Below are 23,353 nucleotides of genomic sequence, written 5' to 3'. Positions count from 1 at the left end.
TGGCAGCCCGCTCGCTTCTCATTGGCCTTTCCGGGATGTGACGTCACGAGCCCATGTGGGAGCGAGGAGAGGCGATTGGCTGATGCTCCCGGGGCTGCAGCCAATGGCAGCGGTGGGCGGTGCCGCGGTCCCGGCGGGGGCGGTTAAGGTGGAGCGGGGTCGGGAGCGCGGCGGGTGTCGTCTCGTCTCTGCTGTCGGTGCCCCCGCGCTGCCCTGCCGGTAGCCCGTGCCATGTCAACTCCAAGAGGCGTGGGGCTGTGGCTGCCGTGCTCCCAGGGATGGGGATACTCCCGGGGCACCGGGGATGCTCCCAGAGATGGGGATGCTCCCGGGGCGCCGGGGATGCTCCCAGGGACAGGGATGCTCCCAGGGACAGGGATGCTCCCGGGGAACCGGGGATGCTCCCAGGGATAGGAATGCTCCCAGGGATGGGGATGCTCCCGGGGCACCGGGGATGCTCCCAGAGATGGGGATGCTCCCGGGGCGCCGGGGATGCTCCCAGGGTTGGGGATGCTCCCAGGGATGGGGATGCTCCCGGGGCGGCGGGGATGCTCCCAGGGACGGGGATGCTCCCGGGGCACCGTGGGTGCTCCCAGGGATAGGGATGCTCCCAGGGATGGGGATGCTCCCGGGGCGCCGGGGATGCTCCCAGGGATAGGGATGCTCCCGGTGTCCCAGGGGTGCTCCCAGGGACAGGGATGGTCCCGGGGATAAGGATGCTCATGGGGCAGGGGTGCTCCGGGGAACGGGGATGATCGGAAAGGACGGGGACGTTCCCTGGGGACGGTTCAGCTTCCAAGGGGATGCTCCTGGGGAACAGGGATGCTTTGGGGGCCGCGGGTGCTCTGGGGAACGGAATATGCTCCCAGGAACCGGGGTCCTCCCGGGGACAAGGATGGTCCCGCGGACAAGGATGGTCCCGGGAATAAGGATGCTTCAGGGAACGGAGGTGCTCTGGGGAACGGCGAATGATCCTGGAGAACGGGGATGCTCCCAGGGGTCCTCCCGAGGATGAGTAGGCTTCTGAGAACAGGGATGCTCCCAGGGACAGGGGTTCTCCCGGAGCCAGGGATCTTTTGAGAGATGCGGATGCTCCCGGGGTCAGGGGTCCTCGCGAGGACAGGGGAGTTCCCGGGAACAGGGACGCTCCCGGGACACGGAGAGTGCTCCCGGGGAGCGAGGGATGCTCCCGGGAACAGATGATGCTTCGGGAGATGGGGACGCTCCCGCTTCGAGGGGTACTCCATGCCCCGAGAATGCTCCGGGGGCACGGGATGCTCCTGGCAACAGGGATGCTCCTGAGGACCGGGGTGTTCCCAGGGGCCATAGGTTCTCCGAGGAATCGGGGTGCTCTCAAGGCAACAGGGATGCTTCTGCAGGCCAGGGGTGCTCCCGGGATCGGAGAACACTCCAGGAGATGGAAATCCTCCCGTGGACTGGCGTGCTTCGAGGACCGGGGGATGCCCCCAAGGTGGCCGAGGATGCTCCACGAGGTGGAGATGCTCCAGGAGATGGAGATGCTCCGGACCAGGGTGCTCCGGGGGGACAGGGGTGGTCCCAGGGAATGCTCCCGAGGGGCTAGGGATGCTCCTGGGGGGCCGGGGATGCTCCCGGGGGCGCAGTGATGCTCCCGGGGGACCGGGGATGCTCCCGAGGGGCTAGGGATGCTCCCGGGAGGGGGGAGATGCTCCCAGAGGCTGGGGATGCTCCCGGGAGTGTTCCCGGCCCAGGAGATGCTCCCCGGGGACACAGGGATGCTCCCGGCCCCGAGGGCTGCCAGCGCGGCTCCTCTCCCGACTCGTCCCGACTCCGTTTCCCACGGAGCCACCGCGCGCACGCGTGGGGCCGCGCTGGGGAGTCCCGGGGCGAGGCCGGGGGGGTCCCGTGGGACTTGGGGGGGGACGGTGTCAGCGCCTCCCGGGTGGCTCGAGATCCCCCCCGGTCTCCAGCATCACCGTGGGAGCGAGGGGCGGTGGCAGCGGGGCTCGCTTGGCTCCCTCTCCTCTCCCCGCCGCCCCCGGCTCCCCAGGGCCCCCCCTCCTGCGCGGCTGCGCCACCTTAAGCGGGAGAACGGGGCGCTCGGAGCCGGGAGCCGGCTCTGCAGCCGGGGTCCCGCCGGTGCCTCCCGCATCCTCCCGGTACCGACCCCCATGGGGGGCGAGCGCAGCATCCCCCGACGGCAGCTGCCTCCGCCCCGCTTCAGCATACGTCGCCTCCTCCAGGGACCCCCGGGAGCTCCGGGGCATCGCCTCCTCCAGGGACTCCCGGAATCTCCGGGGCATCGCCTCCTCCAGGGACCCCCGGGATCTCCGGGGCATCGCCTCCCCCCAGGACCCCCGGGAGCGCCGGGGCATCGCCTCCCCCCAGGACCCCCGGGAGCTCCGGGGCATCGCCTCCTCCAGGGACTCCCGGGAGCTCCGGGGCATCGCCTCCTCCCGAGACCCCCGGGATCTCCAGGGCATCGCCTCCCCCCGGGACTCCCAGGAACTCGGGGGCATCGCCTCCCCCCGGGAACCTCGGGAGCTTCGGGGCATCGCCTCTTCCAGGGACCCCCGGGAGTTCCGGGGCATCCGCACCCCAAGGATGTTCCCGCAGGGTCGGCAGCCGGTAAGTAACGGGGAGGGAGGGGTGGTCACAGTGGAGTCCCAGCCGCCAGCCCCAAAGTCTCTCTTCCAACCCGGGCAGCAGCCGTTCAAGTTCTCTGTGGTGGAAATCTGCGATCGTATCAAGGAGGAATTTCAGTTCCTGCAGGCGCAATACCACGGGTGAGGGGCGGGCGGAGGGGGTGGGGAGAAGAGGGAGCTTGGGGGGCAGGAGGGAGCTGGGACCCCTTGGTTGGGGTGGGAGAGAGGATGGGAGGTGGGGAGAGGAGGGGGCTTCGACAGGAGGGAGTCAGGAGCTCTGGTTGGGGTTAGGGAGGAGGGGGGAGATGGGTGAGGAGGGGGCAGGAGGGAGTCGGAACCCCTTGGTTGGGGTAGGGATGAGAGTGGGAAGCAGGGATAGGAAGAGGATCGGGGGACAGGAGGAGTCAGGACCCCTGGTTGGGTTGTGGGAGAAGGGGGGAGATGGGTGAGGAGGGGGCTTGGGTGGCAGGAGGGAGCTGGGAGCTCTTGGTTGGGGTGGGAGAGGGGATGGGGGGTGGGAGAGGAGGGGGCTTGGGGGGCAGGAGGCGGCTGGGAGCTCTTGGTTGGGGTGGGAGAGGGGATGGGGGTGCAGAGAGGAGGGGGCTTGGGGGGCAGGAGGCGGCTGGGAGCTCTTGGTTGGGGTGGGAGAGGGGATGGGGGTGGGAGAGGAGGGGGCTTGGGGGGCAGGAGGCGGCTGGGAGCTCTTGGTTGGGGTGGGGGCGAGGGAGGGAGGTGGAGTGAGGAGGGTCTTAGGGCACAAGAGGGGGCCAAGAGCCCTGGTTGGGGTGTGGGAAGGGCAGGAGGTGGGAAGAGGAGGGTAGGAGGTGGTTGGGGGTCAGGCTGGGCTGTGGGCAGAGGAGAGCACCCCGAGTAGGGGTGTAACGAGGAGTCCAGGCATATGGGGAGAACCGGGCACGAAGGAGGGGTGAACTGGGGGCAGGAGGAGGACAAAGGGGTGCAGAGCAGGGGGTGAATTGGGGTAGGAAGAGGTGGTGGTGGGGGGGGGTGCCTGGAGAAGAAGGGGAGAGGGGTCAGAGGGGCAGTACGAAGCCGTGAATTGGGGCACCAGGTCCAAACCCAGCAGTTTGTTTGCTCTGGCAGAGAGGGGTACAGGGGCAACGTAGAGGGGACAGCGGTGATGCTGTGGAAACAGAGCATTGGGTGGAAAACAGGAGCTGGGAGAGACAGGGCAGGAGATGTGTGTCCGTGATGCAAAGCCCGGATCCTCTTGGCAGCCTGAAGCTGGAATGTGAGAAGCTGGCGAGCGAGAAGACAGAGATGCAGAGACATTATGTCATGGTGAGCTGCTCCTGCCCTGTCCCCCCAAACCAGACCTGCCCGCAGCCTCCAATGAGGTCCTGGCCTCCAGGGTTTGCCCACCCGAGTGGCCAGTGGCCACTGAGCTCCGCGAGCCACCTTGGCAGGGGATGCCCAACGTGGGGCGAGGGGGGTGGTGGTGGTGTAGGAAGGAGTTAATCATTATTCCTAGCAACGCTGGCTCCTCTGCCGATGGCTGCTGCCACTCGGGTGCTGCTCCAGCCGAGGTTTTGTCTCTGATTTCTTTTCTCCTTTTAATCTTTGGCATTTTGAGAGATCTGCCACGCCTCCATCTCTCCCTCCAAGGAAGGGGGGAGTCTTGGAAGTGGTACCCAAGGGCTGGTGGAGGGGCTGGAAGGCGAAGCCGATGGAAGAAGAAGTGGGGCAGGAGCCCCTTGTAGCTGCCAGTGTGGGGTTGGCAGCTCCTGACCAACCCACCCCGGGGCGTGGGGTGACTCCTGGAAGGACTGGGAGAGAATGGGAACTGCAGAACCAGAGCAGCGTTGCCTTTCCTTCAGCATATGATATTTCTGACCCCTCTAGGGAAAAGGGGAACCCAAATTTTGCCATCCAAAAGCCAAACAGACCTGAACTCAAGCATCCTCTCTCGTGGTGACAGCCCTGTCCATGAGGCCATTAGGCTTTATTGACATAAATATGTTGGAATCCTCAACATAAGAAGGACGTGGACCTGTTGGAGTGAGTCCAGAGGAGGCTACGGAGATGTTCCAAGAGCTGGAGCATCTCCTGTAGGACAGGCTGAGAGAGTTGGGGTTGTTCAGCCTGGAGAAGAGAAGGCTGTGGGGAAACCTTAGAGCAGCTTCCAGGGCTGAAAGGGGCTCCAGGAAAGCTGAGGAGGGGCCATCAGTGGTGGGGGTGATGGGGACCCTCAGCGGCGGCAGTGGAGTTTGATGAGGGGGCGCAGTCCGGTTGCTCTGAGCATCTCCTAACTTGGCTGTGTTGTTCTTTTGCTCTCAGTACTACGAGATGTCCTACGGGCTCAACATCGAGATGCACAAGCAGGTAAGCAAGGTGAGGTCTGGGCCAGCAGGGGATGGCAGGGGCTGAGGATGGCATCTTTGTTGGACAATGATCCCCCTCATCCCCGTGTAGCCGTAACGGCGCAGGAGACGGAGCTCTGTGCGAGGGGCTGGTGAGCAAAGCGGTGCAGCAGTGGTCAGGATGGAGCTCTGGGAGGTGTCTTGGGACTTGGCTTCCTCCTTGCCATCCCAAAGCACCTCTCGGAGCCTGGCTGTGAGCCCTGTGCGTGCAGTGGTTCCCTGGGGCTTGTACCTCCTTGCAGCCCACACTTCCCTGCGTGGTTCCGTGGGGCCCTGGACTCGAGGGAGCAGGGAAGAATTAGCAGGAGCTGGAGCCCAGAGGCAAATGAATTGTCTTTCTTTTCTTTTTCTTTTCTTTTTCTTTTTTTATTTTAATCCTCTTTTCCTTTCCTGAAGCCAGAGGAGTGTTTTCACCCTTCCCTGGTTCCCCTTTTGTTCCAGCGTTAATTTGCTTTCCCTCTTCAGATTTATCAATCCAGTCATCACGGGCTCTCTGCCAGGGAAATTAGTTTGGACCAATGCCTGACAAAGTGGCAAGTCAACTGCCATATTCCTCCAGCTGGCTCAGCCCCTCCGAGTTTGCTCCTTTTGTTAGCAGGGAGTCACAGAGCTTGTGAGCACGTTCCTGTCATCCCACGCGCTCCGAGTTCTGGTGGGATTGGGACCCAGGGGTTGGGATTGAGACCCAGGGGTTGGGATTGAGACCCAGGGGATGGGATTGGGACCCAGGGGTGACCTGAACCACGCAGGATGACAGAGGTGATGGCCAAGTGGTTGGGAAGAGAGGACCCCCTGACCCACCCGGGTCCAGATTCTGGCTCTGCATGAGCAGGAGAGGTTTGGAAGATGGGATGGAGGTCTCTGGCTCCCAGGATCCTGCTTGAGCATCACGGCTGGGGCACCACCTGGGATCTGTGGGTGACAGGGTTCTGGTGGGCACAGGCAAGCTTCCAGGGTGGAGGCAGCCTTGGAGAACAGAAGGTAAAGGTTCCCTTTGTTCTTTGCCGGCTTTGTGCGTGGTTTGACCTCTCAGCGATGCTGTCAGGGATTGTCAGAAACCTGAGATGAGAAAACACTTCAGAGCAGCCAATCCCTCTCTGCCAGTGCCAGGGTGGATTTGCAGTCAGTGGGGATCAGATTTTTCCCAGGGAGATGCAGATTTTCTTCTTGGAGAAGCCAAACTGGAAGCCACAGCCTCATCCCTTGAGAGATGCCACTTACCCCTGGGGGAGAACGGGGCTGTGGGTCTGTCCATAACAGGAGGCTGAGAAGAGGATGCATCAGGTCCTCTGTTTCCTTACTTGCTGGGCAGGGTATAAGGACCGAGACAGGGATGCTCTGTGCTCCGCTCCCTCTCTGGAAGGAGCAGGGAGAGCTGCTGGCTGGCACTGGGCTTCGGTGGGAGCCTGGCTCTGGCTCTTGGGGCCAGCCAGGGCTTTGCTGGCGCGATGCAAAGAAGCCGAATCCATTTGTATGAATTTTACGTCCCCTTTTGCTCTCCCCCAGCTTCGAATCTCGTGATTCGGGAGAGAGAGAGAGAGAGCAAGCAGCATCACCCGTGGCCGAATGCCAGCGCTTGCGGCTCGGCTCTCCTCCTTCCCTGCCAGCCTGTGCCCGCTGGCTGCCAGAGCGGCAGCCCACAAAGCCAAGATGGGTTTGGGCTGAGCAAAGCCAGCTGGGCTGCGAAAGGACTGACAGCGAGGAGCTTGGCTTGGAGCCACCGAGGGATTTTAGGAGTTGGGTTCTCTCCTATGTGCCTGGGGGGATGGGGAGGGGTGGACCTGACAGCCTGGAAGGGTCCCACAGCCCTGGGCAGGGTCCTCCCTTGGCAGCAGCTTGGGAAATCCCAAGCAGGGATGTAGAGAGAAGGGTTTAACTCCTCCACAGAGGCTGCGTGCTCTGCAGGATGATCGGCCAAGCTCTACTCCCCTGGAGGGGACGGACCGGGGCTCAGAACCCTCTTGTCTGTGTTGATACCAGCTTCTTCTCTCAGGCAGAGATTGTCAAGAGGCTGAGTGCCATCTGCGCCCAGATGATTCCCTTTCTGACGCAGGAGGTAAGCAGGAGGCAGGGGATGTGCATGGATGGGACCGCTCGGGCTTCTTTCAAGGCTCTAAGTCATAGAATCAGGGAATGGGTTGGGTTGGAAGGGACCTTAAAGATCATCCAATTCCAGCCCTCAAGTCCAGCCTTAATAAAGGGAGGTTTGGGGAAAGGCGGAAAAATCCGTATTGGGCTGAAGGGGCAGCGCAGCCCTGGGTGACTGAGTTGGTGCTGGGCGCTGCGGTCCCTCCGGCTGAGAGCATGATGTGACCTCCGGATGCTCTCCCTTCCCAGCACCAGCAGCAGGTCCTGCAGGCTGTGGAGCGGGCCAAGCAGGTGACCATGGGGGAACTGAACAGCATCGTCGGGGTGAGTTGCGCTGCCCGGCAGCGGATGGAGGCTTTGTACCTCTCTGGGTTTAGCGATGGGGGAAGGTGTGTCTTTATTGCATTGATAAGCCCAGGGCTGGTCCCCTGCAGTGAGAGGGTTTGCCACTGTGTTCCAAAGGTGGTGGATGGCCTCTGCGATCCTCTCAGAGCACAACAGGGCAGAGATTGGGCTCCTCAGCCCAGCGTGGGGATCCCCTCCACATCTTGGGCTCCTCTGCTCAGTGTGGGGATCCCCTCCACATCTTGGGCGCCTCTGCTCAGCATTGGGGATCCCCTCCACATCTTGGGCTCCTCTGCACAGCGTGGGGATCCCTTCCACATCTTGGGCTCCTCTGCACAGCGTGGGGATCCCTTCCACATCTTGGGCTCCTCTGCCCAGCGTGGGGATCCCCTCCACATCCTGGGCTCCTCTGCACAGCGTGGGGATCCCCTCCACGTCTTGGGCTCCTCTGCTCAGCGTGGGGATCCCCTCCACATCTTGGGCTCCTCTGCCCAGCGTGGGGATCCCCTCCACATCCTGGGCTCCTCTGCACAGCGTGGGGATCCCTTCCACGTCTTGGGCTCCTCTGCACAGCGTGGGGATCCCCTCCACATCCTGGGCTCCTCTGCCCAGCGTGGGGATCCCCTCCACATCTTGGGCTCCTCTGCACAGCGTGGGGATCCCTTCCACGTCTTGGGCTCCTCTGCTCAGCATTGGGATCCCCTCCACATCTTGGGCTCCTCTGCACAGCGTGGGGATCCCCTCCACATCTTGGGCTCCTCTGCTCAGCATTGGGATCCCCTCCTGGGGTACTTGAGGTGCCCTTGGTGCAAGGGGCAGGCGATGTGACCTGGATCATACAGCTCCCTCCCCTCCTGGTCCTTGTGTTCCTCTCATCCCACTGCGCTTCGCAATCCCTGCGGGATGCTGTGGGGTGCTGGGCATGGCTGTGGCTGTCACCTCCCAGGTCCAGGACCATTTGCCCTTTCTCTTCCAGCAGCAGCAGCTTCAGCACCTCTCCCATCACGCATCCCCCATCCCGCTGACATCTCACTCCTCTGGCATGCAGCCTTCTGGCCTGAGCGGGGCCAGCACCACCTCGAGCCTCCTGACCCTCTCAGGGGCACTGATGGCACAGTCACAGATGGTCAACAAGGAGGACAGAGTGGTCCAGGATGGGGAGAACAGAGGTAAGGGGGGAGAAACGCAGCTGGATCAACCCTTCGAAGCCTGGCAGTCACCCCAGAGGTGCACGGGCAGCACTGGCAGGGTTCCTGCTGTCAGCTCTGCCTCTTCTTGCCAGTTACAAGTGGGGTTCCTCAGGGCTCGATACTGGTCCAGCTCTGTTCAATGTCTTTATCAATGACCTGGATGAAGGCATTGAGTGCACCCTTAGCAAGTTTGCAGATGACACTAAGCTGGGAGGAAGTGTGGATCTGCTGGAGGGTAGGGAGGCTCCAAAGGGATCTGAACAGGCTGGAAAGATGGGCTGAGACCAATGGGATGAGGTTTAACAAGGCCAAATGCCGGGTCCTGCACTTGGGGCACAACAACCCTGTGCAGCGCTACAGACTGGGGGAAGAGTGGCTGGAGAGCTGCACGGAGGAGAAGGACCTGGGGGTAATGGTTGACAACCAACACAACATGAGCCAGCAGTGGCCCAGGTGGCCAAGAAGGCCAATGGCATCTTGGCTTGGATCAGAAATGGGGTCACCAGCAGGGCCAGGGAGGGGATTCTCCCTCTGTACTCAGCACTGGTGAGACCGCACCTCGAATACTGTGTTCAGTTCTGGGCCCCTCACCACAAGAAGGATGTTGAGGCTCTGGAGAGTGTCCAGAGAAGAGCAACAAAGCTGGTGAGGGGCTGGAGAACATCTGACGAGGAGCGGCTGAGAGAGCTGGGGGTGTTTAGCCTGGAGAAGAGGAAGCTGAGGGGAGACCTTATTGCTCTCTACAACTGCCTGAAAGGAGGTTGTGGAGAGGAGGGAGCTGGGCTCTTCTCCCAAGGGACAGGGGACAGGACAAGGGGGAATGGCCTCAAGCTGTGTCAGGGGAGGTTTACGTTGGACATCAGGAAAAATTCCTTCATGGAAAGGGTTCTCAAGCACTGGCAGAGGCTGCCCAGGGAGGTGATTGAATCCCCATCCCTGCAGGGGTTTAAAAGACGGGCAGATGTAGTGCTTAGAGATATGACTTAACTAGTGAACAGATATGGTTGGACTTGATGATCTCAAAGGTCTTTTCCAACCTAGTGATTCTATGGAGAAACCCTCCCTATTTACACCGAGGTTCACAACATGTAAAGATCTGGTGCCCAAAGCCAAGACTTTAAAGGGAAAATACTGTCATCAGCCCCCAGTAAGAAGTGTGGGAGCCATGGGTCTGTGGTAAGGAATTTAGGAAGCAGAGCCTTATGGTGTGTGTAGTGCCTTGTTATATAGCAGTAATTCTTCATCCTTATGGGTGCCTCCTCCTATCAGGATCACAAAGTGCTTTACCAACATCATCAATATTTAATCATCATTAAATCAGTGCTCTGAACGCTACTGGCAGGTCTGGGCCAAATTAATAACAACGCTCAGCTTTGCTGGTGGCTCATAGTCTTGAAGTGCTGCGGTGGAAGAGAAGCCACTCTGAGCTCAAGTGCAGGGAGAGGATGAGGGGGTGATGGTTTTCAGCTGAAAGAGGGGAGATTGGGGTGAGATCTTGGGAAGAAATGTTTTGCTGTGAGGGTGGGGAGGCCCTGGCCCAGGTTGCCCAGAGCAGTGGTGGCTGCCCCATCCCTGGAGGGGTTCCAGGCCAGGTTGGATGGGGCTTGGAGCCCCTGATCCAGTGGGAGGTGTCCCTGCCCATGGCAGGGGGTGGCACTGGATGGGCTTTGAGGTCCCTTCCAACCCAACCCATTCCATGATTCTATAATTTCAAGGTGGTGAAAAGAGTGGCAGGAAACTGTTTATGTCCTGAGTTGAATTCTGTCCGTGTAGCTTTAAGGATGGCCTTCCCCCAAGGAGAAAAACAAACTCCAGAAAGAGGATAAAAGCAGGCTGGGCTCTGCCTGCCTTAACCCTTGGAGCCCCGTGCAGGCTGTGCTTCCAGCAGCAGCTCCTGCACAGCCCACAGCTGCTCCCTGGTAGGGGCATCCATGGTAGAGGCAGCGGGGACCTCCAGAAATAATTCTTTTAAGAAGAAAAACATAGTGAAATACTATATGTGGCTCACGTTAATCCCTGGTACTCCGCTACCGTTTTCTGGAGCTGGTGTGGATCAAGCTGAGCCAAGCGCTGGTGGCAGGCACACACTCCCTGCCTTCCCCATTCCCTGCTTCGTGCTGACCATGGCCTTGGAGCAGCTGACTGGTGACTCCCTCATCTCCGACTGGGATGAGGAAACTTTCCTCCACAAGGATGAGTTGTCTCCGAATGCTGCTGCAATCCTTAGGAGTGAAAACCACCCAAAGCGAGTTGCTAGACCCCCAGCCCGTAACCCCATGCTTGGGTCCACAGCATCGCCTGGTGCCTCTTCCCTGGGCTCAGGAAGGTGGATCCGCTTTGTTGTGTGTATCAAAAAGCCTCAGAGGGTTTCCCAGCAGGGATTTTTTTAGCTTGGCTTCCTAAGGAAATAGGATGGGTGTGATTCAGGAGGTCTCAGGTGGCCCGCTCGTCCCCTCCTGGCAGCCTTGGACCCTTTGCCCCAGCCAGGGAAGAGATTCCAAAGTCAGAGGGAATTTCTTGGGAGCAGGTGGGTGGATGGAGATTCCCCTTGCTTCCCAGAGGAAGAGCAATGGGCTCCTCTCCTATGACACACCAGAGAATCCCCACTGCAGATGGGCAAAGTGGGAAATGGTTGGTGGTTTCTCTCAGCCCTGATGTCTTCTCCTCGCAACGTTCCCCTCTCCCTCGTGTGGCACAGCCTCTGCATTAACAATCTCCTCTTCTCTCCTTCTCTGCCTCAATATGGACCTACCCTGATGCTCTCTCTGGGCTCCAGAGCGCACTCCAAGCCGGGTAAGTCACACCATGCTTGGCTTGGGCTGGGCTGGTGGCCTCGGTTGGCCTCGACGCATGGGCAAGTAGCCAGGTTTCCCTCGGCGGGGCCCTTCCCGGCAGCCTGCCAGCTCCCAAAGTCACTCCGAGCAGCTCCAGCCGCAAGAACCGGCTCTTGGGAAGAGCTGCGGGTGCTGGGGGAGCCCGGCTGTGGAGAGGACAACCAGAGCCAGCGGTGGCCTTGGCTTGGGGCAGCTCCCAGCTGGAGCGGGCAGGCACAGGGGTTGTGTCTTCTCCAGCCAGCTCCCTTGGCAAACGCTCCAGAAAGATTTCCAGGAATGTTTTGTTGCCTGACCTTTTCAAAGCAAACAACCCAGAGGTAGTTGAGCTCTTCCCCATCCCAGCCAGGCTGCGAGGCTGCTGTGTTCCAGGGCAAGAAACTGGGGTTCCCTTCACCTGGGGGACCAGCGTGGGTTCGCACAGCTCCTTAGGGAGGGGAGGCAGCTCTGTGGGAAGAGTAGGACCATGTTGATCCCTTGTCCACCACAGCCCAGGTGCCCTGCTCTGCTTCTACTCCTGTTCATTTCTCCCGATGCGTGAGCTCCTTTCCTCCCTCCCCAGCGTGGTGGACGTGTCTCAAGGCTGTGTTTGCACACAAGGTGATGAGGATGACGTGCTCCCAGGACTGGCCTTCCCCTGCGTGTTGAGTTTGCAAGGGCTCAGCACGGCAGGAAGGGAAGGATGAGCTATGAAGCTCAGGATAGGTGGGGAGAGGGGCTTGGGGCAGCTCTGCCCTCTCCTGCAGGCAGCACAGGGGTCCTCATGAGCCTGGGCCAAGCCTCAGGGTTTAAGGAGTTTTGGGGTCACCGCTATTTCTCAGCGGAGCTGATTTCCCGAGGGCTGTAAAGAGCCTCCTTCCAGTCCAGCCCCATCCCTCTGGTGAGCAGCACTGCTCCTGCTGACCCAGCTGAGCCCTACGGGTGGCAAAGCGTGGGCTCCAGCCTCGCTGGTGCACCTGAGCTGGCATCTGCTCCGCTGGCACGTGCATGGCAGAGACAACACCAGAACCCAACCATGGCTGGGGTGGAACAGAGCCCTGCTTGAACTCCAGGGTTCTGCAGGCAGGAGAGGAAATCCAGCTGCAGCGTGGAAGGTGGGAGCAGCTGAGTGGTGAATATGTGTGCGTAGGGATGCAGGGGAGTCCAGGAGAACATCTGAGCAGAGAATACGAGACAAAAGGGCTCTGCTTATTGTAACCCCCATTCCCTTTGCTTTGCTGGCTTGGGGGAGCTGGGTTTGCGCTGGAGTTTTGTAGCTGAAGGTTCTGGGCAACCTCGATCCAGAATAGTTGATGCAAGGATGTGAAGGTGGAGGGCTGCTTCTGAAAGAACCAGCTGTGTCCTTTTCAAGGGGGGGTTCCAGTTTAGGAAACACTGTCCCTAAGCCCAGACTCTGCAAGCCTTGGCTGCACCCTCCCTTTTCAGATACCCTCCAGCCTGTCTCGAGTCTCAGGTCTGTGATTCTCTCCAGCAGCTGCAGTCAACCAGAGCTCCAGGTCCTGGTCCAGGCAGGGGAAGAAGGGGTTAAGGCTTCCCTGCCACTGAGGAGCAATTGGCATTGATCTTCATAGGCTTTCAGTCGGGTGGGAGAGGAGGAGGAGGAGGAGGGAGGGTGCTGTGCTGTGCAGGATGGCTCACCCCTGTGATCCCATATAAATTTGGGGACCCCCTCCGGAGCTTGCAGAGGACAGGGTGGCATCTTTTCTGCTCCCTGGCTGGATGTTGAGGCTCTTCATCCTACCGCGGTGGGAATAATTAACCAAGTGGGAGCCCCTGGGATGGGACATTTTCTCCTGGGAATGTTGGGGAGCCCTGGTTGCTCCAGGAGGAAGGGTAGCCTCACCAGTAGCTGGTATGAGCCCGGTGTTCCACTGGTTTGCAGGAGAGCCAGGGGCTGTGGGTGGGCAGGCACCCGCTTGATCCCTTCTCATCAACTGAGTAGCGAGCGTGGGGGGCAGGAGGGGATTTGCGACATCCCTGCAGCTGCTGGCAGCATCTCGGGGATGGGGCGTTCATCCTGCTCAGCCCCATCCTGCTCCTGCAGTGGCAGGGTTAAGGTGAAGTAAACACAGCTCTGATGGGGATTTTCCGCTCCGCCATGCCTTGTTATCTCCCCAAGAGACAGATCTGCTCTCCAGCCAAGCTGAGGATGCTGCCTCGCTCAGCTCCTGGCCTCCTCCTCCTCCTCCTCCTCATCCCAGCAAGGCTTATCTGCCAGCTGGGGCTGTTGCCCTCCTGCCCCATTGCCCGCCCCTCCCAAAGGGGAGCCTTTGGCTTTGGGGTTTTTATGGGAAGAGCTTTCCTCTTTCCCTTTTTCCCCTGCCCACCAGCCAAGGAGATGCTTTGCCAGGGAGGAGGTGGTGAGGGGCTGCAGGACCACCAAGCGCTCCCTGAGAAAGGGCTGGGGCTTGGCCAGATTTGAGGGAAAGGGTGAGGGCAGCTCACTTTGGAGTCATTCTGGAGCCAAAGCGGGAAAGGGGGGTGATGGCACCTTGGGGCTGCATAGGGGTGCGAGTCCCTGCGCACCTTAAAAACGCATCTGCTTTCCGCCCACATCAGGAGACTGTGGGCAATCAACCCGCAGGGATGGTCCCCATCCTGCTTCCCTTCTCTCTGCCCTGTCAGAGCTGAACGGATGGATTTGGGCTGGAACTCAGGGATCTGGAAACATCTTCTCCAGCCTTGCTTAAAGCGCCAGACTAAACCCTATCTCTGCCCCCAAGGTACACTTGGACCTTAGAGGGCTCCTGGCCAAGAGTGCTGGAGATGCAGTCAGGGGATGCCACAGGGATGCACAGAGCGGGAAAGTAGTGCCCCTTCTCTTTAGTCCTGACCTCTTGGTGGGTGAAGGGGTCCCCAAAACCATGGCACAGGTTGCAGAGAGAGCTGCCTGGATGCCGGACACGGGCTGGATGTCAGACACGGGCTGGATGTCAGACACGGGCTGGATGTCAGACACGGGCTGGATGTCGGACACGGGCTGGATGTCGGACACAGGCTGGGTGCAGCCAGCGGCGCTGGGAGGTCTTTTTTCCATAGAGGAAAGGCAGCTGGCAGGGCTCTGCAGGCTCACTGCTCTCCTGTTGGCTCACACGCCTTCCTCTCCCCCTCTCTGGCTCAGAGCATCTCTGCTTCCCCTCCTGAGAGCTTGCAGGACGAGGAGCGGACAGGAGGCGCGGGGCTGAAGCGGAAGCGGGAGGAGAAGGACCTGCCTGGACATTATGTGAGTGCACCAAAGAGCTTGGCTGGGCGAGAGGGGTCCAGGCTTTGGAAGTGGCCGGGGGCTGTAATTCTGCCAAAAGTAAAAGAGTCAAGAGCCCCAAGGAGGCCACTCGGCCAGAGACTGAATCACTGCGTGCAGAGCCTGGGATTGGTGTGTGAGGAGTGATGCGCGGGGGAAAATGGGGTCTCTCTGCTGGCTGAGGTCTTGTGGGGCAGAGCACAGAGCTCGCTCCAGCCTCTCCCACTCCTGATGGACCCTTTCTGGTTTCTTCCCCTGTGCAGGATAGCGATGGGGATAAAAGTGACTGCAACCTCGTGGTGGATGAGGTAAGTCCCCACCCTTGAAAGTGTGCTGGAGCCTGGCAGGGTGTCCGGCTCAAGCTGTAGTCGTGCCATAGAATATCATATCATGGAATGGATTGGAAGGGATCTTAAAGATCACCCAGTTCTGAGGGATCACCTTCCAAGGGAACATCATCCAGGGACACCTCCCACTGGATCAGGGGCTCCAAGCCCCATCCAACCTGGCCTGGAACCCCTCCAGGGATGGGGCAACCACCACTGCTCTGGGCAACTGTTCCAGAGCCTCCCCACTCTCACAGCAAAACATTTCTCCCTAAGATTTCATCTCAATCTCCCCTCTTTCTACTTAAATCCATTCTCATTCATCCTATCCCTTCACTTCCTGATCCAGAGCCCCTCCCCAGCTTTCCTGGAGCCCCTTTCAGCACTGGAAGCTGCTCTAAGGTCTCCCTGGAGCCTTCTCTTCTCCAGGTTGAACAACCAACCCCAAGTCTCTCAGCCTGGCCTCGTAGCGGAGGTTCTCCAGCCCTCGGATCACCTCCGTGACCTCCTCTGAACTCGCTCTAACAGACCTAGTCATCAGGTTGAAGGCTCTGTTTCCCGAGCTCTGGGGTTTTTCAGGCTCCAGGCCATCGCTGCTGGGCAGGAGCAGCCGGCCGGGATGTGTTTATCCGGGATGCGTCCGTGCCTGCCAAGGCTGCTTCTGAATCGCAACACTCCGAGTTAAAGGTTGTGCCAGCCAGGGCTCAGCTCTGCCAGCCGGAGACTTGGCTCTGCTTCACAAACCCATTTCAGCCCCTGGAGCATCCCATCTGGGGAGGTTGATAAGTTGGGATGAGGGCTCTGAGGAGCTGCTGGCAGCTCACGCGCATAGAGGTGCTGGGAGCAGGTGGGAATGCTGTGATGCTTTTGGCAGGAGGGCTCGCAGCACATTCCCAATCCAGCCCAGGTGGTCTCAGACGGTGCCCGGCCATGGAGCAGCCTTGGTTTTAACACGCTGAGCTCTTGTCCGTGTCTCGGCGCAGGGGTTACACTGAATTTCTGTCTGCTACAAACCCTCCCTGACCACCAAGGCAGATTCCACAGTACTTTGTCCCAGCCCTGGCTGTTCTTGGCAGAGATGATGGGGTTTGGGGGCATCTCTTTTCCTCCCCTGAAACACTGCAGGGAGGGAAAACACTCATGAAGGTTTGTTTGGTTTTTTTTTTTCCTTCCTGAAAATACTTCCCAAGAAAATAGGAGCCCTGAAAGGAACACCAGCAGAGCTCTTGATGAGGGGGTGCAGGGATAGGATGTGGGGGAATGGTTTTAAACTGAAAGAGGGGAGATTGAGATGAGATGTTTGGGAGAAAAGGGGATGCGGGGATAGGATGTGGGGGAATGGTTTTAAGGTGAAAGAGGGGAGATTGAGATGAGATATTTGGGAGAAAAAGGGATGCAGGGATAGGATGTGGGGGAATGGTTTTAGGGTGAAAGAGGGGAGATTGAGATGAGATGTTTGGGAGAAAAGGGGATGCAGGGATAGGACATGGGGGAATGGTTTTAGGGTGAAAGAGGGGAGATTGAGATGAGATGTTTGGAAGAAAAAGGGATGCAGGGATAGGATGTGGGGAAATGGTTTTAAACTGAAAGAGGGGAGATTTAAATTAGATATTTGGAAGAAATGTTTTGCTGTGATGGTGGGAGGCCCTGGAACAGGTTTCTCAGAGCAGTGGCAGCTGCCCCATCCCTGGAGGGGTTCCAGGTCAGGTTCAAAGAACAAAATCAAGAAGGTTTCTCATCCAAGGGCCTCTGGAGCAGAGCTGAGGCCTCTGAGTGGATGCTCCTCCTTGATGCCGCTCGGGCAGAAGCCGGATGAGCAGTTCATATGGGAGCAGGCAGGGAGCTGATGGTGCCCAGGCTTGGCTCTCCAGCCCCACCGCTGTGTCTACCCTCCCACACAGGGGTTCCCACACCCCAGACTCCTTATCTTCCCGCAGGACCCCACCTCGGAGCCCGGCAGCCCCATCAACCTGCTGCCACCATCCTCCCGGGAGATACCCGAGAGCCCTGCCTCCAGCACCTCCAGCCGGAGCACGACACCCCTCAAGCCAAAGGAACGGAATCCGGTAGGGAGGCAAGTGGGGGACCTGGGTGGGCAGCAGGGCTGGGGAACGTGGCTCTGCTTTTCTCCCTTGCTCCTTGGGCAAGGAGATGCCAGCGCTGTGTGATGGGTACCCAGCTCTGGGAGCAGAGGTCCATGCCCTGGGAGGGATGCTCATCATCTTCTAGGCAGAGCCTTGCCTCTGCAGGCATTTTCCATCCGACTGCCTGCAGGATTCCCCAGAGCTGCTCACAGCAATCGATTTTTCTCTCTCTCTTTTTTTTTCCCCCATCCCTTCCTCCTCGCCAAGCGCCAACGCTCAGATTAAAACATCACCCCCTTGCAAAGGAGGAGGGACCTTCCTGCCATCCCTTGACCCTCTCAGCTACCGCAGGGACCCGAGTGCTGCATCCCCACCATCCCGGGGTCAGGAGCTGGCTGGGGGCTGTGGGGAGCAGCGAGTGGTGGCTCGGCACAATCGGATTAGAGCAGACAAAGCGCCCTGAGCAATCTGCCAGCGCAGCACGCAGCTTTGTGCTCTTATTAATTTTTTTTTCTTTTCCCCCCTCCTTTGCTGGTGTCGACAAAAATCCCCAGGCAGGAAAAAAAAAAAAGAAGAAGAAATAGGAGAGGCAAGAAAAAGGAATTAAAGACCTGTGGGGATAAGAGGCTGGTTCGTTCTAGGCATCCTCCTGGTCCTGCTCTCTCAGGATTGCACAAGAGGGAGCGGAAAACCCCATGTAATGGCCCCACGGGGCATCGTGTGGGTGGCTGGAGCTGCAGAGGGGCAGATTGTGGCTATTTGGGGTGACACGAAGCCTGCAATGGGCGTTTGCATCTGAGAAGGAGAGCAGAGACCTAGGGCTCCTTCCACACCTCAGGAAGGGAGCAAAGGGCAAAGGAGTGGGATGGGATTCCCGGGGTGGCTGGGAATCTGTTTGGCTCTGTCTGGGAATGATGCCTCTCGGTACCTCCCTGCCCTCCCGGGGCTGGAGGCTGTTGGGGATGGCTCTCCCAGGCTGAGGCTGCTCTTCCCTCTGCTGCGCAGACCGAGCCTGCCGCCAGCACTCCCACCTCCAAGCCCTCCATTCCCTCGCCAGCCGGAGATTCCCTCACGCCCGGCCCCGGAACCAGCTCGGCCACCCTGCTCCGACAGCCGCCTGCCAAAGCACCGGCCACCGACACCATCAGTGAGTGTCTGGGGACAGCGTGGGGGACGGATGATGCCAGGGGTTGGGGCAAGGGGAGGAGGGATGTGTTCCCTCAGCAGAGCTCCCCATCATCAAACGTGTTGACTATGGCCAATGTGTGCGCCTATGTGCAATTCATGGAACCATAGAATCATGGAATGGTTTGGGTTGGAAGGGACACCAAAGCCCATCTAATTTCAACCCCCCTGCCGTGGCCAAGGACACCTCTCACTGGTCCAAGTTGCTCCAAGCCTCATCCATCCTGGCCTTGAACCCCTCCAGGGATGGGGCAGCCACCATTGCCTTTGCCAGAACTTCACCACTCTTTTGGTCAATAAATTTTTCCTGATATCCAGTTTAAACCTCCCCTGGTGCAACTTGAGGCTGTTTCCTCTCATCCTATCTCTTGTTGGGAGAAAAGACCGACATCCACCTCACCACAACCTCACTTGGCCTGACCAGGGCTGAAAAGGCGTTGGCAGCGGAGATGAGGGCGGCTGTGGGTTAGCGACTGGTCCGTGGGGCATCCTTTGGAGGGACAGAGCCATTTGATAGCCCGTGTTGGATCTGCATCCCGGGGCTGATGGGACTCGGGGGCTGCTCCTCTCCTTTGGTCTTTGGCTTCTAATCCATAACCTGTCTGTTCTCATCCGCTGGCTCGTGCCAGGCTTGGCTGAGCCCTTTGCGGGTGTGATGCTGCCTGGCTTCAGTGCCAGATGCCCTTTTCTCTCAGGTAACGCTCACTCACACCCGTGAGCCACGGCTGCAGAGGTAGGAGGGGTGGCTGAGTGCCACCATTGGCCCAAGGGGATGCAGGAGGCCAGAGCTAACAGGTCTCTCCTTGTGCAGCTCTCCGCAGCCCACTGAGCATCTCCAACCCTTACACGTCCTCCTTTGGGATGGTGCCTCATGCCAGCCTCAACGGGGAGCTCCCAGCCCCCGGCATGTACATGGGCATCCACCTCTCGCCGCAGGTCAGCAGCGCCGTGGTGTACGGCCGGTCCCCGATGGTGAGTTGATGAGGGACAGGTCCGATCTGCCCACACGCGTTGGCTCTGCTGCATGTCCTGGGCATGCACTGTCCGTGAGCTCGAGTTGAGGGGTGCAGGAAGGGCTTCTTTCTGGGGTTTGTAGGATTGGTGAGGGCTGCAGAGCTCCTAGAGAAGTCCCTGCTGCTGTGTAGCTGTGTCTTTAGGAGCCTATTTTAGCATGTGGAGGGGGCAGCAGGCAGAGACCTTGCAAAGAGCTGTCCCAGGGCACCTGGAGAAAGGCTTGAACCCAGCATTTGTGTCCCCTACTCAGGTTCTGGCACTTTGCTCATCATGTGCTCTTCGCTTTGTACAGGTGGCTTTTGAGTCCCATCCTCATTTGAGGACTTCCAGCATCTCATCTTCACTCTCCACCATCCCTGGAGGGAAACCGTAAGTGTGGGGCGGCAGGAGGGCAGCAAAGGGGTTGACCTGGGCAGTGCAGGGTGGGGGATCTCCTTCTCCACAGTTCAACAGCAGCTGAACATGAGCTGGCAGTGGCCCAGGTGACCAAGAAGGTCAAAAGCATCCTGGCTTGGATCAGCCATGGTGTGGCCAGCAGGAGCAGGGAAGGGATCATCCCCCTGGACTCGGCGCTAGGAAGGCTGCACCTGGAATCTTGGGTTCAGTTTTGGGCCCCTCACTCAAAGAAGGACGTTGAGGGGTTGGAGCACATCCAGAGAAGGGAACGGAGCTGGGGAAGGGTCTGGAGCCCAGGGGTTCTGGGAGCAGCTGGAGGACCTGAGGATGTTTAGCCTGGAGAAGAGGAGGCTGAAGGGAGACCTCATCGTTCTCTGCGGCTCCTGGAAAGGAGGTTGGAGCCAGGCAGGTGCTGGGCTCTTCTCCCAAGTAACAAGGGATAGGATGAGAGGAAATGGCCTCAAGTTGTGTCAGGGGAGGTTTAGATTGGATATTAGGAAAAAATTCTCTATTGAAAGAGTGGTGAAGCCCTGGCAAAGGATGTCTGGGGCAATGGTGGAGTCTCCATCTCTGGAGGGGTTCCAAACATATGTGGCTTTGGCACTTTGGGCCATGTTTGAGTAAGAATGGTGGTGTTGGGCTGCTGGTTGGACTGGATGAGCTTGGAGGTCTTTTCCAACTTTAACAATTATGATTCCTGAAGGGATTGTTCTCTCTTCCGTCCCCTTCCAGCGCCTACTCCTTCCACGTCAGCGCTGACGGGCAGATGCAGCCGGTGCCTTTCCCACCCGACGCCCTCATCGGCTCCGGCATTCCCCGCCACGCGCGGCAGCTCCACACCTTGACCCACGGCGAGGTGGTTTGCGCCGTCACCATCAGCAACTCCACACAGCACGTCTACACGGGTGGCAAGGGCTGCGTGAAGGTGTGGGATGTGGGGCAGCCGGGCACCAAGACGGCGGTGGCTCAGCTGGACTGTTTGGTAAGGAGAAGAACAGAAAGGCATTTTGTGGAGGCTGGGAAGGGGAATGTGCCCCCGTCACAATGGAGGGGGACAGAGGGGCCTTTCATATGTGGGATGAGAAAAGAAGATCTGTTTCCCACACCCCCCACCCTGCGCTCATCTGCTCCTTCGCTCGCCCCATTCCCTGCAATCCCAATTCAGAACCGCGACAACTACATCCGCTCCTGCAAGCTGCTCCCCGACGGCCGGAGCCTGATCGTGGGAGGGGAGGCCAGCACCCTCTCCATCTGGGACCTGGCAGCCCCTACGCCCCGCATCAAGGCTGAGCTCACCTCCTCTGCCCCCGCCTGCTACGCCCTGGCCATCAGCCCCGATGCCAAAGTCTGCTTCTCCTGCTGCAGCGACGGCAACATCGTGGTGTGGGACCTGCAGAACCAGACCATGGTGAGGTGAGCGCAGGGCTGGTGGCTCGGGGTAGGAATGTGTGGGGATGTTGGCTCTTAGGGCACTGGCAACCCTGGTGCCCTCTCCGTGCCCCTTTTTCCCAGGCAGTTTCAAGGTCACACGGATGGTGCCAGCTGCATCGACATCTCCAACGATGGCACCAAGCTATGGACAGGGGGGCTGGACAACACGGTGCGGTGCTGGGACCTGCGGGAAGGGCGTCAGCTGCAGCAGCACGACTTCAGCTCCCAGGTGGGCACAGGGTAGAGCCGGCAGCATCCCGCAGCCCACCGGGACCTGCCGTGCCTGATCCTGTCTATCCCACAGATCTTCTCCCTGGGGCACTGCCCGACGGGCGAGTGGCTGGCAGTGGGCATGGAGAGCAGCAACGTGGAGATCCTGCACGTCACCAAACCGGACAAGTACCAGCTGCACCTCCACGAGAGCTGCGTCCTCTCCCTCAAATTCGCCTCGTGCGGTAGGCGCGCCTCGCCCAGCCCCGTGGCTCTCTGCACCCTCCTGGAGGCCACCTTCTCTCCTGGCCACGGAGCCCAGGGCTCGTTGGGAGGGGAGCAGGCAGCGGCTCTGGTAGCCAGCCTGGTCGCGTGGATGCCGGTGGTGTCCCTCAGAGCAGGGGTGTCCATCCCTCCTGGAGCAACACCCACGGCTGCGCTCTCAGCTCTGTCGTCCCAGGACTCCCCTTTGCTGTTTTTGTTAACCAGCCCCTCGGCAGCACCGTGTGCGTCTTGTCCCCACCTTGTTTAACACAACCTGGGCAGGATTTGGTGCAGGAATGGAGCTGGTGGGCCTGGTTTGGTGACACCACGCTCCTATTATCCCTTCTGTCCCTCCCACAGGGAAGTGGTTTGTGAGCACAGGGAAGGACAACCTGCTGAACGCTTGGCGAACGCCCTACGGAGCCAGCATCTTCCAGGTATGGAGGAGGCATGTGGATGAGGGTGGGAGTGGAATGGAAGTGGCTACAACCACCAGCACCACGTCACCATCCATCTCTCTCACGTTCAGTCTAAAGAGTCCTCATCGGTGCTGAGCTGTGACATCTCCGTCAACGACAAATTCATCGTTACGGGCTCTGGCAACAAGAAGGCCACGGTGTACGAGGTGGTGTACTGAGATGCTGTCCATCACCGTTCCTCATCCATAAGGGAAGCCATCAGGGCTTGCCAAAGCTGGTGGGACTGGGGGAGACAGCCCTGCTCTCCCTCCTTCTGCTCCTCTTTTAGCCAAGGGCAGGGCTTCCCCTCCCAAGATTCCTGCCCGACGTGTCACAGCAGTGAAGGGGACTGCTGGAGGTGATGGGCAATGTCCTCGTGGCCAAGCATCCCCCCAAGATGGGCTGGGGCAGGGGTTGGTCCAGGCATCCTAGGACCTATCTGTCCATCAGGGCTGGAGCCGCCGTGAGACCGTGGGTGACTGAGAGAGTGTTGCTCCTGAATTACTGCTACTGATTTAATGGCACCCATTTTTTCTGCTCCAGAAACAGCTGTAAATTATCAGTGATGTATTTAACTGTGTTTTCGAGCCCTTACTAATAAAAAGGAACAAAAGAAGGGCTGCTCTGGTGCTGGGATGAGGGCTGATCTTACTGCAGGACTGATGGAAACCCATCCCTGGGGAGCTGACCGCCGGCCCCAGATCCCCTGAAATCATAGATTTGGGTTGGAAGGGACCTCAAAGCCCATCCAGTTTCAGCCCCTGCCATGGGCAGCGACACCTCCCACCGGATCAGGTTGCTCCAAGCCCCATCCAACCTGGCCTTCAACACCTCCAGGGACAGAGTAGCTATGAAATGATGCCTTCAGCCGTGCCCACGTGGCTGAGGCCTCAACGCTCTCCCACCAGAGCACCTTGAGGTGCAGGACCCTACCACAGGAGGGGTAGAAATGGGAGGTGTACCTACCCCACATCCCCTTGTGGGTACAGAGCGAGGTTTGCCCTGGCTGTGGCTTCTCCAGTTGCCAGGCTGGGCTCATTCCTGGGGAAGGATAATGGCAGCAGCTCAGCTGTGCAAGGGGAGGTCCAGGAGAGGCTCTCCACCTTCTTTTGGCCAACAGCCCTTGGAGAGGCTCCAGCCTGCCACAACCAGCCCAGCTCCATCCCTCCAGCAGCCACAGCCTGGGCTCCAGGCTGGATCCCGTGTGCTGGGCTCGAGGCAGCATCACCTTGCTTCACCACCAGCCCTCACCGCTGCCGGCGGGTTGACTCTGAGTCTCCCTACTTCA

General features: G+C 59.5%; 1 protein-coding gene across 7 annotated transcripts; it reads left to right on the top strand.

Annotated features, from left to right (window-relative positions):
* The first annotated feature begins 1,888 nt into the window (after positions 1 to 1,888).
* LOC104056947 (transducin-like enhancer protein 2) lies at positions 1,889 to 22,750 on the top strand. 7 transcript variants are annotated; one of them, XM_054049920.1, is made up of 21 exons: positions 2,471 to 2,607; positions 2,689 to 2,765; positions 3,860 to 3,923; positions 4,485 to 4,640; positions 4,920 to 4,964; positions 6,996 to 7,058; positions 7,340 to 7,414; positions 8,412 to 8,604; positions 11,402 to 11,418; positions 14,578 to 14,679; positions 14,961 to 15,005; positions 16,961 to 17,089; positions 18,113 to 18,254; positions 19,104 to 19,264; positions 19,599 to 19,675; positions 20,435 to 20,684; positions 20,868 to 21,115; positions 21,215 to 21,362; positions 21,438 to 21,588; positions 21,968 to 22,044; positions 22,137 to 22,746. In XM_054049920.1, the coding sequence occupies exons 5-21, from the start codon at positions 4,929 to 4,931 to the stop codon at positions 22,242 to 22,244; spliced, it is 2,022 nt and encodes a 673-aa protein (XP_053905895.1). In that variant the 5' UTR covers positions 2,471 to 2,607; positions 2,689 to 2,765; positions 3,860 to 3,923; positions 4,485 to 4,640; positions 4,920 to 4,928; the 3' UTR covers positions 22,245 to 22,746. The 7 variants fall into 7 exon arrangements, 6 of the variants coding, with proteins under 6 accessions (XP_053905893.1, XP_053905891.1, XP_053905892.1 ...); XR_008447249.1 differs by lacking the exon at positions 4,485 to 4,640 and having other exon boundaries at positions 1,889 to 2,607; positions 2,686 to 2,765; positions 21,219 to 21,362; positions 22,137 to 22,750; XM_054049918.1 differs by lacking the exon at positions 4,485 to 4,640 and having other exon boundaries at positions 1,892 to 2,607; positions 2,686 to 2,765; positions 8,484 to 8,604; positions 22,137 to 22,747.
* Positions 22,751 to 23,353: the final 603 nt, after the last annotated feature.

The sequence above is a fragment of the Cuculus canorus genome, chromosome 27 (assembly GCF_017976375.1).
Source record: "Cuculus canorus isolate bCucCan1 chromosome 27, bCucCan1.pri, whole genome shotgun sequence".
Lineage (NCBI taxonomy): Eukaryota > Metazoa > Chordata > Aves > Cuculiformes > Cuculidae > Cuculus > Cuculus canorus.
The sequence above is the reverse complement of the archived record's forward strand: the minus strand, read 5'-3'. Positions and strand labels throughout refer to the sequence as shown.